This window comes from Crocodylus siamensis, chromosome 4 (assembly GCF_052110815.1).
Source record: "Crocodylus siamensis isolate JL-2025a chromosome 4, ASM5211081v1, whole genome shotgun sequence".
NCBI classification, from domain to species: domain Eukaryota; kingdom Metazoa; phylum Chordata; order Crocodylia; family Crocodylidae; genus Crocodylus; species Crocodylus siamensis.
The window spans coordinates 28878009-28896288 of NC_143398.1; the positions used below are offsets into that span (position 1 = coordinate 28878009).

General features: G+C 42.0%; 1 protein-coding gene across 4 annotated transcripts in view; it reads right to left on the reverse strand.

The window, feature by feature from the left end:
- The window catches only part of CELSR1 (cadherin EGF LAG seven-pass G-type receptor 1), a 263086-nt gene that overhangs the window by 33108 nt on the left and 211698 nt on the right, over positions 1–18280 (reverse strand). For 3 of the 4 annotated variants that reach the window (XM_090042084.1, XM_090042083.1, XM_090042081.1), the window contains exons 14-21: positions 17734–17854; positions 15698–15881; positions 14380–14481; positions 12352–12446; positions 6424–6633; positions 3700–3883; positions 976–1119; positions 249–447 (exon numbers count right to left, since the gene is read on the reverse strand). In XM_090042084.1, the coding sequence (XP_089898210.1) occupies positions 249–447; positions 976–1119; positions 3700–3883; positions 6424–6633; positions 12352–12446; positions 14380–14481; positions 15698–15881; positions 17734–17854 (1239 nt within the window). The remainder of the gene's footprint in view (positions 1–248; positions 448–975; positions 1120–3699; positions 3884–6423; positions 6634–12351; positions 12447–14379; positions 14482–15697; positions 15882–17733; positions 17855–18280) is intronic. The other variant, XM_090042082.1, reaches the window with a different exon arrangement.

Here is an 18280-nt window from a genome sequence, read left to right on the forward strand (position 1 = left end):
CAGACCCCAAATTATTCAGGTGTCTAGTGCCTAACAGTACTGACCTGGCTGTGCTCATACAACAGAGTAGAGCAGGACAAAAGGAGGACAAATATGCAACCAATTACTTCTACAGGAATAAATGCATTACAGCTGACAGTGGAGAAATATAATTGCAGCATAAGAACGGCTCTGCCTCTGCCTAGCACTCATAACAAGAAACAAGGATTCTCTAAGTTTCAACGTTTACATCAAAGTATAAAGTTTACCTTAAGCTTCTTCGGTCAGGATCATAGTTCTCAGGTAAAAGTTGTCCTAGGGCTCGGGAAACAATCACTACAGCCACAGCATAGTCATTTGACTCAGTTGGGTGTCGCTTCCTTCTCTTTGTAAGTTCATTCTCAGTGTTCAAGACGCTACTACCCATCTTAGATAATTTTTGGTTCGAAGGCTTCAGTGTGGGTACTGCTACAAAATTAACACAAACATCACACTAACACTGCCATCAGCACTTTGGATTTCCATTTAAACTGGTGCTTTTGTTTTACATAGCCTGGGTAATATTCAGGCCCTAGTACTTGTGGAAGCATAGTACTGAGCATGCCCTTAATACTATGTTTATTAATAGTTTATAGGACCATATAACATATTCTATAATCACTACTGATAATCAAAAAAACACTGAAGTACCTTTCAATAGGGTTATGAAACAAACAGTTCCTACACTAGAATATGGGTAGAACAGACAGGACCACTTCTCTACAAAGTGACAGAGTAACATTAAGGGCTTTTGCTACACCTGATATACAGGCAGAGCAGGTTTCATACCCTGACATACCCTCTTTACTGGCTTTATGCCTTACAGGTATACAGAGACACTCCATTGCTATGAGTATGCCCAATACCTTCCCAAAACAGTTTATCCTCACAGGAAACTTAGCTGATCCTTTGGGGCTGATCAGAAATGCCTTCAAAATATCTGGAGAATGGTTTTACCTTTTCTTTCTGAAGGTTTGAACAAAGCATCAGAGAACAAAACGGATGACTCCAAATCTTTAGGATAATCTTCTTTAATCTTATCAAACTGTGGCACTTTAGCTCCCGTAAAATTAGACTTGTCAAAGATGTCAACAGCAATAACTAGGAAAAAAAAAGGTTTCCCATAAGATTAACTTCATTTCAATCAAAGATTGCATTATCTAAAAGTAAAATTTGACTGAAAGGTTAGAAAATCCATATGACATACAGATGAAATTTGAACTAAAGAATATAATAATGCAAATATGCTTTCCTTCACTAAATAGTTTAAGTGATAGTAAAGGCATATCTTTTAACATTACTATAAAAAATATATATATACTCTCTGTGTGTGTGTATACACACACACACACACACACAGAGTATATAGTCTGTGTGTGTATATATATATATATATATATATATATATATACACACACACACACACACACAGAGACTACAAATGTATATGGATTGCATACATAATGGTAAAGGAGTTCATAGGAATTTTATACTAGTAAAGTACTTTTTCTGATTTGAACTGGCCATGTAAAATGGCAGATTCCAACTTCGTATACTTGCTTTTTGCATATATTTAAGGCAAGATCTTCTGTTTAAGCTTATTGTACTGGGAAGGGTGGTAGAACAGAAAAAAGAGGAAACAGAAGGCAGGGAGCTAAGAAGTATGAAGTCTATCGCCAGTTTTGTCAGTTCATAACATGGCTCTGGAGAAATGACTGCCTCACTTTCTTCAACTGAAAACTGGGATTAACAATACATTCCTTACTTACACAAATATTGTATTATTTTTTAGGGGTCGTAAAGTGCTTTAATAATACCTTTGGATAGAAGATGAACTAGCATGGTGTTGTATTATGTGGTTACTGAATTGAGAATTACTTATTATTTTGTGTGTGAAATATAGCACAGTGGTCAGCAACAGCAGAATTTAGCCGTGCAAAGTGTTGCAACTTCATCTCAAATTAACAGCAATATAAATTGCCATAACAAGAGACTGACCTTGTGAAAGTTAATGTAGAAAAGCAACAATATTCTCTTACTCCTTGGGTGCATCTACACATGCATTTACTCCAGCTCAAATTTACTCTGGTGTAAACTACTCCAGAGTAATGGTTTTTGGGCAGGCTCTACACATATGGTGATTAAGGAGCAGATTTACACGCAGTTCCCTAAAGCCCTGCAATGGGCCCCTGCTGGCACTGGAGGGAGCTCAGGGGTTGGCAGGGAGCACAGGGCCAAGAGACAGCTTGCTGCTGGGGCAGGTATAATGTCTCCTTAGCCTGACAGCAGGGAGCTCCTGGCCTTGGCTCCCCAGTCAGGGACACCAGGCTTGGAAAGAGCTGGAGGGGAGGGGCAGGTCCCAGCCCCTTGGTCCAGTATGCCCGTGGGGCAACTAGCAACTAGCTTGCTGTTAGCTGCCCCACCAGTGGATTGGGGCAGTGGGCTGGGAGCTATCCCACCCCTGCAGACCCTTATCTCCCAGCCTGAGCCCTGCAGTCATGGGGCTTGGGTTGGGAGACCCTTATCTAAGGGTGTCCTAGTACCCCGCTTCCTGACTGTGATGGCTAAGTGGGAGCTGGGAAATAATGATTTCCCAGCCCCTGCTCCCCAATTGCGATCTGGGAGCAGGGGGCTTGGAGTTCCCTACTGCCAGGGTGGGAGGACATAGTCCCTGCCTGGGCCCCTGTGGCACAGCCTGCCCTGGCAGCAGGCAGCTCTGGGGGCAGGGAGCTATCTCCTGGCCTCTGGCTGACCAGGAGCAGATTTTACATAGCATGAGTGCTATGGCATTGTTACTAATCTCGAGTAAATCTGTTACTTGCATTTGCAGGTAGCAAATTTACTTTGGAGGAGGGAGGTTTACTGAGAAGTAAGCATGTGCCCATGTAGATGCACATGCTTACTTTGCAGTAAACTATGCTACGCTCCCCCTGTGTACTAAAGGCCTGATGCAATGGCTTAGTTTTAGTACTTCACTATGAAAGCCAGGTGGGACAGACTCATAGCCACAGGGCCTTGTCCTTGGAGAGATCATGAATGGGAATACTTCCCAGCCTTCCCCAGTTCCTGTGCCTTGCATTCTTAGCTAGCCTGTGGCTCCTCCTCATCACCTCTACCTATTGTATAGCTATTAAAAGTGCTTAACTGCAGCTGAGTTGCTCTGTACAAAAATAAAACCTTCAACTGCCAAATTCAGGCTTTTTAATAAAGGTTAAAAGTGAGAAGCTGGAACTCTGGAGGGTAACACTACTGAAAGCTGTGGCCCACTGCAAGTTTTGACAGGAAGAAATATCTAAGTGAAGAACTGCAAATTCCCACACCTCCCCTCATCTCTAAAGAACTCCTAATAGTCAGCCTTATTAAACAGGGCTCACCTGGAAAAAGTGCTTTAAAGAAAACAGAAACTATTCTGAACAAAATTGCCTCACCACCTGGAAGCAGTATCCAATTCGCAGTATTAGCAGCACTCAACTTGCCTTCTAGCTCAGGTTTCCAAGCTAGAGATCAGGGAACCCTTTCAATGTCCAGTTGCGATAGGCAAGGGATAAGTGAAAAATGTTTGGAGGAAAACAGCAAGGGGCCCTACCCCTCTGACCAGCATCCTTGAGGTTTTTCTCTGACACGCTTGTATTTAGGATGCTTACCTAACAGAAAATGATAGTTTCTAACATAGCTACTTACTCATATTTGCAGCAACAATAACAAAAGGTTTCAGGTAGGTTTTCTTCATGTTTTGTGCCACGTTGCTAAAATATTCCTCATAATGTTTCAGCAGGTGAGCTGTGCCACCCTCCGTTCTCTGAATTTGTTCCCAGAGTCCCTTGTTGCTGGTGTCCAGGAGGGCACTACCCACTTTTATGATATTCTGAGAAGAAAAATAAAATATAAACCTAAATCATGAGAAAATATAACTGAGGCAACTGAATAAATTTAGTGCACCAGATCTCACATGAGGAGTATTTAAAATGAACGCTGCTTTGGGTGGACACACAGCAAAATATCTCAATAAGCGCCTTTTTAAAAAACTGAACACTTATTAGTCACCCTCAGGTTGTTTTACTTGCAAGAAATCCTTTAAACCTTTTCATAAGCAACTGGGGCCGAGATTGGAGGTTATGAGAGTTGTATTTTTTTTCTTTTAAAGACAAAAGCTGTCAAGAAAACTTAAAAGAAAACCTAACCATACTGGCTTTTGTACCTCAAAGAGATGAGAGACAGGACAAGCAGAGACGACTTGCTAGGAGCATTAAGAAACTCCCCTAGGGAAGTTAGAGAACTATGACTTGCTAAAAATTCAACTGCCAACAGTAAGAAACAGACAGAAATACCTTCTTTTATAGAGGCTAACTTAGTTTTATTTTGTAAATTCCTTAATGATTCTACATAATCAGTCCCTGTTTTCAATTTTCTGAGGAATGTATATAATAGGTTTGGCAAAAATGTGTCTTAATTTCCATGTACAAAATTAACACCCCTACCACCTTCTGACCATTTTTATCTTGCATAAAAATATTCTGTTGGACAAAAGCAGCTCTGGATAAAATCTTGACTACTCAGTTCTTTACTAAACTAAACAAACTAATACATAAACCCTGAGACAGAATGGAACAGCAGTAAACAGACTAATACTTAGGCTTGAAGTATGAACACTAAAGTCCTGAAAGCACTTAAATCTTGGTGCAAATGTAGACCACATCACCATGCTGTACTGAAAACTTTATTTATGAGGTTAAATATGGATAAAATTATAATAGGATTTAAATCAAACTCTTAACATTCATGTGCATACAGCTAGGGGCAGGCAATTATTTTGGGTGGAGGGCCACTTACCAAGCTTTGGTAAACTGTCAAGGGCTGCATTTCCTTTTCCAGAGTAGGGAAGCAGAAACAACCCCATGGTCCCAGGCCAGAAGCCTCTGCTAGGCAGAGGTTTCGTGGGGATGGGGGGGGCGGGGCGGGGGGGCAGGGCATTGCTATTGGGTCCTACTGCCGGCTTCCCCTAGGTCCTACTGCCCCTGGCTCCTGTCATCTTTAACAGGCAGCAGGGGCAAATAAATATTAATTTTCTAAATGTTTAGGGGCCCCGTGGGCTGGATAGAAAGGCCTGGCAGGCCATATTTTGCCCACTGCAAGCTAGAGGCATAACAAAATAGTTCAGTGTCCACGGTAGCAAGATGTATGGGGGCAGCAACAACTTCTAGCTGCCTCTGGTACAATTGAGTGGATATGGTAACAGCTGATATGTCCAGGACAGCTGTACCAGTTACCCCACCTTAGTGAATTACTGCATATAGCCAGTCTCCTAAAAACTCCTACTTGCAAGGAGAGGGACAGACCAGAGCTGTGTAACTGTCCTCAGTCACATGAACTGAACAGGATTCTGGAGCACTTGTCTGAAACATACTAACTTTAATTCTTTGATTCCCTATGGAAATACTTCACTGTACATTTTAAAAAATGGAAACAGCAGTTTGCTCTTTTCTGCTTTGTACTTCTACTTAAAAGAAACAAAATGAACGTCCTCTTGCTTTTCCATCTCAAGGTTTGGGTGTAGAAATTAATTCAAATCCAGTGCCAGCAGCTAGAAGGTTTTTGACAAAGTACCTACTTTAGAGAACTAAAAAATAATGTTTCAAGACCAGGGGAATCTAAAAAGTTAACCATTTCAAAGGTATGCTTTATTATTTCTTAACTGAATAGCATAAAACATTGAGGAAATCTATTCCTTAGTGGGGAATAAATTTTATTCCTAAATTACAGGAAATGTAATTCCCAAGGGGAAGTGTATTTCATTTTTAGTAAGATCTTTTTCAGGTCTTTAGACACCATTAGCTTCAGATGTTTGTTGAGTCAGTTAAGGAAATAAAAGGATTATTACTGTAGGTACAAAATTGTAAGAAAAATATTTGAAAAATTCTACGGGGTAAATATGGTCACATTATTAGTTGCTTTCTAATGAAAACAATGCACAAAATTCCGGGGCTGGTAACTGGCCAAATAACATTTTGTTTTTAATTAGAATTGAAGAAATACAAGATTTGTGATTGTGTACATATTTTCTGTCTATATTTATATTGGAAATTATAGGCCAGGTCTGTTACAGGTATTGGTATAAATTGATTTTATAGCTCAACTATTTTCTTGTCTGTAGAGTTCTGTTTTTGGACAGTACTTTATTAGTATCTATTGGAATATGGAATATACACCATTATTCTATTTCTATGGAATATACAGCACCAAATTCCATTTGAAAATATTTAGGATGCTGATCAATTTGTGATACTAATTAAGAAATTCTGGTACATTCATTCCCTTTGGCTCTGCAGTGAACTCAATTGCGAACTTCTAAATAAAAATGTAAATGAGAACCTACAAGCTCAATTTAGTGTATAAAATCTCTCTTACTTCATTGAATTCCACATCCCTTGTTGCAGCCAAGTCAAACCCTTGCTGCTGACTCTCATACTGCAGGACTCTGATCATCATCTGGTATGCTGTCCTCACATCATTCCCATACAAAGGGTTTGTGTATTTGGTGGCATTCTGCAGCACTTTTGTGATATGTATGGACTTGTCTCCATCCATTATGGTCTCATTGCGATGTAACTTTTCATTCTAAAGTGGGAAGGGGGGGGAAAAGAGGGGAAAACAATTTAGCAACAGTTTTTCACAAATTATCAATTAGTTCTTTCAATCCAAATACAAGCCATTGTTACTTCCATCATCTAAAAACACATGGAGCAAAGGAATCATTTAATCCAAAAAGAGAGGCTACCTGGGAAGGGATGGAGAGGGCAATGGAATAGAAAAAGGGGGCTCCTACAAAATGTTCCCAAGGGTCTGAAGATTCAGCCTGATAAGAAATGGAGCCTGATGGTGTCAAGCTCCATGATAGTCATGATAGTCTAGGAGGTCATGATAATTAGAACTAATGAGCATTAGGTTAGACAACAGGGGTAGTGGACTGTATTTAGCATGCACAAGAACATCATACAGCTTTACTTACACCCGGACACCCACAAACACTAGATATAAATGAGCAATTAAAATGGTTAAATATCTTCAACATTTTAATCCAACAAAGAACTGTTATATTCAAGGTGCAATTTTAGTAAATCCCCAGGAAAAATGTTAGGTAAGATGCTCACCTGGTATAAAGTGGTGTTGCCCCACTAAAGGCAATAGAGGCATGCCAGTTCATACCAGCTGAGGATCTAGACCATAAAAGTGACTGGATTTTACAGTGAATATCTCACTGCTTGGTCACTGGCATTTAGCAAATGTAATTTCATCTGAGCCCTCACTAGATTTGGGAAAATCTATGTCTATTAGGGCACTGGCACATGTTACACTTAGGATGAGATTAAGGTGTTAATCATGCCATAAAGGCCCCCTCTACACATTAGAGGTATCGTGCAATTAACTGAGACCAGCTACATGTGTGAAGTACCTGTCATACCAGTAAAACATCCAATCAGCTATAAAGTTAGACCACGAAAATGTGTACTAACTTTATAGCTGGTTGCTTTCCAGCTTCAATTTGCACGTGTAGCAGGGACTGTCCCACCAGCTGACCAGGTTCCTAACCACAAGATAACACCATGTGAAGCTGGTGGGGACTCTTGATCCCACTGGTGCCCCATGGCTGCTGGGACTGAAAGCCCTGCAGCTGCAGATTCTCCATTTCAGTGGCACCCATGGCTACCAAGACCAAGAGTCCTGCAGCTGCAGAGAGTCTGTGAAGGAAGGACTGCCAGAGGGAGTGCTAGAGAAGGAAAAGGACATAGACTCCCACAAAGCTTGTAACCCCTGGCAGCAAAAAGTCTTCATCTCCACTTGCAGCAGTTTGCCTGGAGAACAGATACGCAGCCCTCACAAGTGAGGAGGAGGAACACAATCCACTGGTGGAAGAGGCATCCCCAGGGTTGGGAGGATTGAGACCACTGCTATCAAGAGGAAGTGATGGGTGGTGGTAGTTGGAGACTCCCTTCTGCAGGGAACAGAGGCATCTATCTGATGGCTTGACCTGTTGTCTTGAGAGGTCTGCTGCTTGCCCGGAGCCCAGATATGAGATGTCTGTCATGGAAGGATTACTGAGACTTATTCGACCATCTGACTACTGCCCCAAGCTGCTCATCCAGGTGGGCACCAATGATATTACCCAGGGTAACCCTGAGCAGATCAAAAGTGACTACAGGGCTCAGGGTGCATGGGGATAGGGGATGAGGTGGTGATCTCCCTGATCTTTCCTGCCAAGGGGAAGTGTATGTATCCTGCAGATCAATGCATGGCTGCGCAAATTATGTCACCAGCAGGGCTTTGGTTTTTTTGAACATGGAATGTTGCTCCAAGAATTGATAGGAAGAGATGGCATCCACCTGACAAAGAGAGGGAAAAGCATTTTTACAGATAGGCTCACAGTATCCTTGTGAGGAAGGCTTCAAACTAGATTCACTGGGGGATGGAGACCAAAGCCCCAAGTTAAGTGGGTGACTTGGAGGAAGCACAACCAGGAGGAGACAACAAGGGAGGCCTTCTTATTCTTCCTGAGAAAGTAGGGCAATTGGCTAGTTACCTCAGGTGTCTGCACACAAATGCACAGGGCCTGGAAAACAAGCACAAAGAACTGGAAGTCTTTGCACAGTCACAGAGCTATGATGTGACTGGAATAACAGAGACTTGGTGGGAGTTCGCAGGACTGGAACACTGTTACGGATGGGTCTAAACTGTTCAGGAAGGACAGGCAGGGGAGAAGAGGAAGAGGAGGAGTTAAGTTGTATGTAAAAGAGCAGTAGAATTGCTCAGTGCTCTAGTATGAAACTGGAGAAAGGCCTGTTGAAAGTCTCTGGGCTAGGGTTAGAGGGGACAGCAACAAAGGTGATGTCATGGTGGGTGTGTAGTAAAGACCACCAGACCAGGAGGATAAGGTGGATGAGGCTTTCTTCAAACAGCAAGCAGAAGTTTCCCAATCACAGTCCTTGGTTCTCCTTAGGGACTTCAATTACCCTGACATTTGCTGGGAGAGCAATATAACAGTGCAGAAGTAATCCAGGAAGTTTTTGGAGAGTGTTGGGGACAACTTCCTGGTGCAAGTGTTGGAGCGGCCAACTAGGGGCCATGCTCTTCTTGACCTGCTGCTCACAAACTGGAAAGTACTGATGAGAAATGTAGAAATGGGTGGCAACTTGGGCAGCAGCAGCCATGAAATGATGGAGCTCCGGATCTTGAAGAAAGGAAGGACAGCAACAGAGTCTGCTTCAGAAAAGCAGACTTCAACTCATGTAGGGAACTGATGTGCCAGTCTGAGGGGAGGAGGAGTCCAGAAGAGCTGGTTGTACTTTAAAGAAACCTTACTGAAAGTGCAGGAACAAATCATCCTGATGTGCAGGAAGACTAGCAAGTATGACAGAAGATCAGATTAACTTAGCAGGGAACTTTTCAGTGAGCTAAAATACAAAAAGGAAGCTAAAAGAAGAGGAAACTTGGAAAAACGACTAGGGAGGAGAGTAAATGTATTGCTTGGGCATGCAGGGATAAATTCAGGAAGGCCAAAGCACAGCCGGAGTTGCAGCTAGCAAAGGAAGTGAAGGCTACCAGGAAGGGTTCTACAAGTATGTCAGCAACAAGAGGAAGATCAGGGATAAGTGAAAGCCTTTTTGAATGGGGAAGGCAACCTAGTGACAGATGTTGCAGAAAAGGTTGAAGTACTCAATGCCTTTTTTTACCTCACTGTTCACAGGCAAGGTCAACTCCCAGAGTATTGCACCTGGCAGCACAGTTTGGGGAGGGTGTGGGCAGCAAACAGTGGTGAAAGAATACGCTTAGTACCATTAAGAAAAGTTGGATGTGTACAGGTCCATGCAGCTGGATGTGATGCACCTGAGGGTGCTGAGGGAGTTGGCTGATGTGATTGCAGAGCCACTTGCTATTATTGAAAACTCATGGTAACTGGGAGAGGTCCCAATCTTTAGTGCCCATCTTTAAGAAAGGGAAGAAGGAGGAACTGGGGAACTACAGGCTGGTCAGCTGAATCCATGGAAAATCATAAAGCAGATCCTCAAGGAATCCATTTCCAAGCACTTGGAGGAGAAAAAAGTGATTAGGAACAGTCAGCATGGATTCACCAGAGGCAAATCACACCTGATGAACCTGATTGCCTTCTATTATGAGATGATTGGCTCTGTGGATGTGGGGAGTGCAGTGGATGGGATCCGCCTTGACTTTAGCGAGGCTTTTGATACAGTCTTCCACAACATTCTTGCAAGCAAGCTAAGGAAGTACGGGCTGGATGAATGGATTGTAAGGTGGATAGAAAACTGGATGAGTAGCTTGGTGTCTACTTGGCATCTGGTCTACTTAGCAGGGGTCAGTCCTGGGACCAATTTTGTTCAATATTGTCATCAAAGACCTGGAAGATGGGATGGAGTACACCCTCAACAGGTTTACAGATGGCACCAACCTGAGGGGAATAGTAGATACACTGGAGGGTAGGGCTAGAATTCAGAGAGACCTAGACAAATTAGAGGATTGGGCCAAAAGAAACCTCATGAGATTCAATAAGGACAAATGCAAAGTCCTGCACTTAGGAAGGAACAATCCCATGCACCAGTACAGGAGTTAATGTGAACAATAAGCTGAATATGAGCACCCTTGTTGTGAAGGCTAATAGCATATAGGGCTGCATTAGTAGATGCGTTGCCAGCCAATCAAGGGAATTGATTATTTCCCTCTATTCTGCACTGGTGAGGCCACATCTGGAGTACTGTGTCCAGTTTTGGGCCCCCCACTACAGAAAGGATGAAGACAAATTGGAGAGAATCCAGTGGAGGACAATAAAAATAGTTAGGGGGCTGAGGAATAGGATTTCTGAGGAGAGGGTGAAGGAACTGGGTTTATTTAGTCCACAGAAGAGAAGACTCAGGGAGGGTTTAATAGTACCCTTCAACGACCTGAGCAGGGGTTCCAAAGAGGATGGAGCTAGACTGTTCTTAGTGGTGGCACATGACAGACCAAGGGGCAATGGTTTCAAGTTGCAGCAAGGGAAGTTTAGGTTATATATTGGGAAAGTCTCTCTCACTAAGAGGGGTGTAAAGCACTGGAACAGGTTGTGGAGAGGTTGTGGAATCTCCATCCTTGGAGGTTTTTAAGACCCAGCTAGACAAAGCCTTGGCTGGGATATAATGGGGGATGGCCTTGCTCTGAGCAGGGAGTTGGATTAGATGACCTCCTGAGGTTCCTTCCAACCCTAATTTTCTAAGACTGCATGACTAAGCCCCAGGTTCTTGATCACTTGTTTAAATTCCCAGGTATAAAGTGCCTGTGGAAGTGCAAGTTGGGGAGCCGGGAACTCTGCTCCCCAGCTTCATGCATCATTTCACGGTATGGTGTACAGGCAGCTGGGGAGCCAGGTTCCCAGGTTCCAGTTTCCCAGCTTCCAGGTTCGCAGCTGTCCGCACTCCACACCATGGGCACTGGCACATAGGGAGCTTTAAAGAATGGGCCTGCAGCTGTCCTTTTTAAAATTCCCTGACCCCTCAGACCTAGACAGTGGGTGGAGGTTCCCTGGTCTCTGCCTCCCAGCACCAAGGGAACTTTAAAGACCATGCTGACGCAGCTGCCCCATCGAGGACTTTAAACCATATGTCCAGCAGCTCTGGCTGGGCTGCTGGGGATCAACAGCTCCTGGCAAGATTTTAAATCCTCTGCAGGCCCTTCAGCTCCCTGCCCTCCTCCCCATAGCCTCTATCCCTCTCACTGGGAAGCCCAGCCAGAGCTACAAGGTGTGGGGGTTTTGATAATCAGCTGATTGCCAGCCAGGCCAGGACAGTCCCAGTCTAGAACTGGGTTATCCCAGATGGGACCAACAATCAGTTGACTGTCAGCTCACTGCACTAGGGACTTGAATTGGATAGGCCAGCAATCAGCTGATTGTCAGCCCTGGCCTCAAACCACATCAGAGCTGATTCCAGTCAGTGCCTGGTGTGGTGCCAGGGCAAAAATGACAATCTTTGGCTACTTCTGCGGGCATTTCTCTTTCAGGGATGCCAGGCCTCCCTGCACTGAGAAGTAGTAATGATGTGATATGGATCTGGTCCCTTATCTACAATCAGGCTTTCTGCCATACTTGTTTGACATAGAAGGAAGTGTGATTGCTGGGATTGAGGATCACATCCCATTGCACCATTAAATGAACATGTGCCAGGGCCTTAATTTAGTTTTTGTTCTAAGTGTGTCCATTATGTGTGAACAGGTCATATTGTAGGTTGTACTATATATTGAAACAGGATCAGGACAGGTTGGTAGGACTTGCAAAGTACAAGAAAACATTCCTACCATGAGTTTAAGATCCACAAAGCTAATGGTGGTGCAGTTAAATAGCTCAGGAGGCAGCCAGCCTTTCTCACTGTTACAGTGCCGAACTGCATTCCCTAAAGTAAACCAAACAAAGGGTTAAATAGGTTTGCAGCTGTTCTGTATGAACCAGAAAGAGCATTTGTTACAAAACTAGCCTTTTAGTTTCAAATTGCTTAAAGAAAAGCAGGTAACCTACCTTGCAAGCAGGCATTCATTCCTTTGCTTCCTGCGAATTAAACCATTTTCTGATATTTGTGAAGCATTGTCCAGCAATAGTTTGTGTTTTACTTCCACATTTCTGCCTAGGCTCTCTCACTCTAGCTGCCTTAGAATCTTTTGGTGAATTAAGCAATTTGTATTTAGAAAATCTGATAAAGGGTCTATAATTATTAATTTTTTAAGATGAAAAAATCATCTATTCTACCCATGGATGGAATATATGAGCTCCTTCAGGTTTGCCTCCTGGAAAAATATTACCTGGGCTTCCTAACATTGGAACACTGGCTATGCTATGACTATGCAAAGATAATAGAGGACATTACAATAAATGTAATATCCCTTTGTCTATTTATGAATTGTTTCCAAGCACCTTACTATTTTAATTTATTCATTATCTGAAATTATTTGCTAAATAATTTCCAACAGTGATTCTCACTTGGTAAAGTCTCCACAAACAGTTAAATGTATTTGAATTAACTAATTAGCTTTGGCTGGATACATAATCTTGTGATACTGTTTATATGCCCTTACTGGGTGGTGTAACACAGCATCAGGTTTCCAGCCTGAATGCCTATACTTGTTTTCCACTGATATTCTGAAATACTTACGTAAAATCTGCTATATCCACAAACATCTACCTGTTAACTCATTTGTTATTATATAATCAGCAAGTAACTACAAGAGTATGTATAGAGTTGGAAAAAAATATTTACCAATGTTTTAATAACAGTTAAATTAAAAAAAATTCAATTTATATCCCATGCTGTACTCAAAACTAGAGACTCTGGCTACTGAACTTTGTCAAACTGAGGAGTTACTGATCACACTCACTGGTACTATTTTCAAAAGTTTTATAATCATTTACAATTCTACTTGGACACTGGTCACAGCAGGCAAAAGTTGGAAAGCATACAAATTAGATATATTTTTCCCTCAACAAACTTCTTCATAAACTATATGAGCATAAACTATTTGTAGCCTACAGGTGGCCACTGCAGTATTCTCAGAGATATTTCCAAGAAACCCGCATATGAACAGGTTTTGGAGCTGACTGTCCAGGTGCCCTCCTTTTCCCACTTCTCTTCATCAGTAAAAATTCTTTAAGAAAATGTTCACACTTCACAATTGAAAATATTTTTCTATAACAAGAAACAGACTTTACTGGAAAGAAGCATTAGAGCACTATCTAATTTTCACACAAAGTTTTCATATATTGTCAGCCCAACTAGTGAACTACTTTTTATGAGGAAGATGCAGTCATGCCTTTATGCGTAAGAGAATACAAACACTAGGAATCTAAATGGTCCAAAAAGGTAACATAGTATTGGGAAAAAGTAGTTATATTCTGCCTAAAAGTTAATTAGAAGAACGCTAGTACAGCAAGATTCATATAAATAGGATTCCATATTTATCTCTAGCAAGTGAGTTACCTCACTAAAGGTCACATGCCCTAAAAGTTACACCTATAATGATTAGTTTATAGAGTGAACAGAAAGTGAACAGACTAAGTTTGTTTGCAGATAGAGTTTTAGCCTCTCTTCTTATTGCATTTGTTTCTTTACAGTATTTTAATATTCTGTCTTTTATTTGTTAACATGAATGTGTTTTAATTAATTCTTGAGATGGGAATTATATCTAAATAAACCCTTGAGTTTCTGATATCTGTACACTATAATGTAATCTCTAGGTTTTATCAATAACTTCTCTCTATGTATACACATGCTCTTTCACTCTTTTCCCCACACCAGACCAGCAGATAAGCATGTTAATCTACCCAGTGCAACTTACCCATTGAACCCTTGGGACATGGCACAGCAGCTGGCTGTCCAAACTTAGTCTGAGGCCACCAAATGCCAGCTTCAAATGCTTTGGGACATCCATTATAAATCACTGTGGCAAAAACAGAAATGGTGCAGTTTTTTCAGCAATGTAAAAATCACACAAGTCAGCAAGATAACGCAGTTACAGATGCAGAAATAATTTATCTGCAGCTGGAAGTTTACTGAAATCACCAACAACTCCCATATGGAGCCATGATATTTTTTTTCTCTGTGTAGGAGTGTTCCCTACACTTTAACTGATGATCTGCTCCTTGCTCAGTGGAGGCACCTACAGGTGCACTTTACTGTGGAGCTGACTAATTAGCTCTACAGTAAAGTGTCAACATCTATACAGGCAGCATTATTTGATGGGAATAAATTAATTAACTCTACCATGGGATATTACTGCCTGATGCAAGTATGTCCTGTGATGGAGTTATTTACTTTGCCGCAATGCACAGGTAGATGGTGACTGGGGCACAAGGGTGCAACTATGCAGGAGCTGCCTGCCGGCTAGCCCTGCACGGTTACATCCTTGTGCCCCAGCCAGCCCCTCTGCAGCATGCTGAGCCACAGCAGAGCAGTTCCGGGTAGGCAGGCCAACCCCCGGGGGGCTGCGCTGCCCTGGCTCAATGTGCTGTGGTCCTGGACACACATGTATATGTTGCGCCCAGGACCAATAAACTCTGGCGTGAACTGTGCTGGAGTTTACTACATTGCATTAATAACATGTGTAGATGCACCCAGTGGTGGGATCAAAGACCAAGGAAGATTCATTGTGAATATATGACTCTGGATGTCAGACCAGAACAGATTGCTCCCTTAACTGCTCCCTTATTCTGAGCAAGAATTTCTAATTTACACTATCTTGACACAGTTGTGAGACTGAGACCACCAAATCTTTTTTCTGCTGGGGAAGAGGGGGAAGGAGGGGACATGCAAAATCATTTTAAATCACTGTTCTTGTGGCTTTGCATCCAGGCCAGCAGAGGGCACTCTAAGTGTGATGCAACCTTAGCAAGGATAAATGGCAGCAGGTATGAAGGACTTTTTGCACAGCAGCACAAAATCATATTGAACTGGCAGTTGACTTGCATTTCTATGTTCCAGTGACAGCAGGATTAGAATGTTTTGCTATTTTTTCCCTTAGGTAGAACTATTCCAATCTAGCATGAATTAAATTAAATAAACCTCAGTGAATTCTCTTTCATTTCTATAAGCAACAGCACGCCAGTAGATAAAAGAGAAGCATATTAGCAGTAGCTGATGGATGGAGTGGGCAGTACCTTCACAGCCCCTCGTGGTAACCTCAGCAAAAGGATTGTCACAACGGTTGCACTGTCGCCCAATCACTCCAGGTTTACAGGGACACTGTCCTGTCTCCATGTCACAAGAGCGTGTATAGGAGCCAGAAGGGAAGCAATCACATGGATAGCAAGTGTCACTGCTCTGTGGCCTATAGTAGTTTGCCTGGAAAACCAGAGATAATTTTAATGACAGCATATAGTATTTTAATGATGCTATATGTTACAACATCATATGTCTTACCTCTTAGTCCTTCTTCATAAGCTCATGCATCTGCACTGAAGAATTATTGTGTGCCCAGTTACTGCCTTGTACAGTTACACTATTACTAACACTAAGACTTCCTTTTCATTGGCAGTGGTTCCTTCTAATATCTAGTAGTGCCATAGTCTTAATTAAGTTTTTGTCCTCATTGAAGCCTCATTGAAAAATATATATATTGATCACTACTCTGTTAAAGAAGCAGGAATATTAACATTTTATAAGGTGCAATTAACTGTGTAAATGTAGGGGCCCAGATTCTTAAATATGAATGTATAAAAGCCAGGTCCTAGCTTCTGGAATGGAAAAGTCCCAGGGGCTCTTGGACTCAAAAGCTGTAAGTGAAGAGAATTCCTACTGAAGCCAAGAACAGTTCTTCATGCAGAGTATTTGCAGAATCTACACAGGGGCATGAAAAAATGAGTGCCATTTACGTGCCAGGAGGGGAAGAATTGTTCCCAGATTTTCCAACTCCACCTTCCTTCTGTGCTGGAGCAGAGAATGTGTGCGTGCATACCCACTAGATAGTCGACTGGTGCAAAACACTGTTGTATTTACACCAGTGCTGTAAAACATTGTACAAAACACTGATGTACTACTATTCACCATGGTTTGGCCATTATATACTAGAAATATTATTGTTGGATTTTCAAAGAAATGCCAATGAGGAGAGGAGAGCACCACATCTCTCTCTCGCAGTCTTGTGTTTGCTGGACTGGCATAGCTGACAACATCAGAGTGAATAATTGGCTGCATCTTTATGGCAGCAGTCTGGCCGTTTTGGGCTGCAGGGGCTGCTGATTCAGGCCAACAGCTGGACCTGTGGCCAAAGCTCTGGTCTATATTAACTATCATACACTTAGTGGTTTTGGTCCATAAATACAGACATGACATTTCTGGTTTTCTCTGTCCTGCTGACTGTATTCTAATATAAAATGTATCAAGCAGCAATTGAGTTTTTTGTACTGCCTTACTTAGGTTTCATGCAGGGGATCCTATAAAACCAATAATAATGTATTCCATTCACTGTCCTGCATGGTTTTGATGCAAAATTGACGTAAGTAGCAGATTACCAGCAGAGTCAAACTGAATTAAACGTAGCAACGGCTATAGGTCCTGCTGTCATAAGGGAAGCTTTCACAAATGAAGTACTGGCCAAGTTACACCAGGCTGAATCAGAAGTAATATGACTGAAGTCAGTGGAGTTACAGTCTTGTAAGACCTGTGTGAATCAGATCTAAACTCTGTCCTCAGCTGTGTATACACAAGTCCTTATTAGCTTCATAGAGTTGTATCCAAGGAAATATTTTTTCTCTAAAGCTTACTGAGTAAAGCTCATTGTTGTGTAGTAACTCAGTAGCAGGCATGTCCACTATTTTGTTCTGCTCTAGTAGATAGACATTTTGCTGGCCTTCTGCCTGGGGAAGTACATTTTAACCAGCTAGTTTAGTTACTTCACTTGCTATTCTGTTTGCCATATAATAAATGTAATAACTAAAATTCTTTCGAGACAGTGCCAGAGTCTGGTCTCACAAAGTCAGGATCTGGTCCTTTATCCTGTCCATGTTGTTTGCCAGTTATAAATGTGAATAAGAGCAGCTGTATAATCAGAAAAATACCAGATTTCAGGCATAATTAGGTATGTCCTAGATATGATACAAAGCAGAATATACAGGAATTTATATTTTATTTATCACTATTCTGCCATTTTTAACCCAAAGTTAATTTCCATTAAACACAGGTTTCTTTTTCTTACCTTACAGTGGCACTCTCCATTTGTCTTATTGCAGTCAGGATCAAATCCCTTATTGGTCTCGCAGTTACATGGACCACAAATAGGATTCCCCCACCATCCTCGGGGGCAAGGCAAGTCAATTCTATAAAAGAAAATCAAAGGGAAAGTAGCCTCTTTTCAATTTAGTTCTGAAAAGAAGAGAAAAAAAGGCATGGGGCCAAATTCTGCTCCTGCATCAGATTAGAACAAGTATAATTTGCCCCAATACAGAAGATAATATTCAGTACATGTAAGCACATATAATAAACACAGAAAGAGCCTTTGTTCTGCAGAGAACTAGCAAGATCACTTCTCAAGTGTGGGCTGGACCCAGTTCCTCTGACTAATGCCTGAGGGACAACACTCCCCCATTCTATGAATGGCAACAACAAGTAAATGACTCTCCACCCTACAAGCTTATTTATGGAAAGACACACTGCTTGCAGTCTATGCCAGAGAGCATGTGAATTCCACTGCTTGCTCTAACTGCAGGGCTAATGTGTGGAAAGAGGAAATGATACATTACACA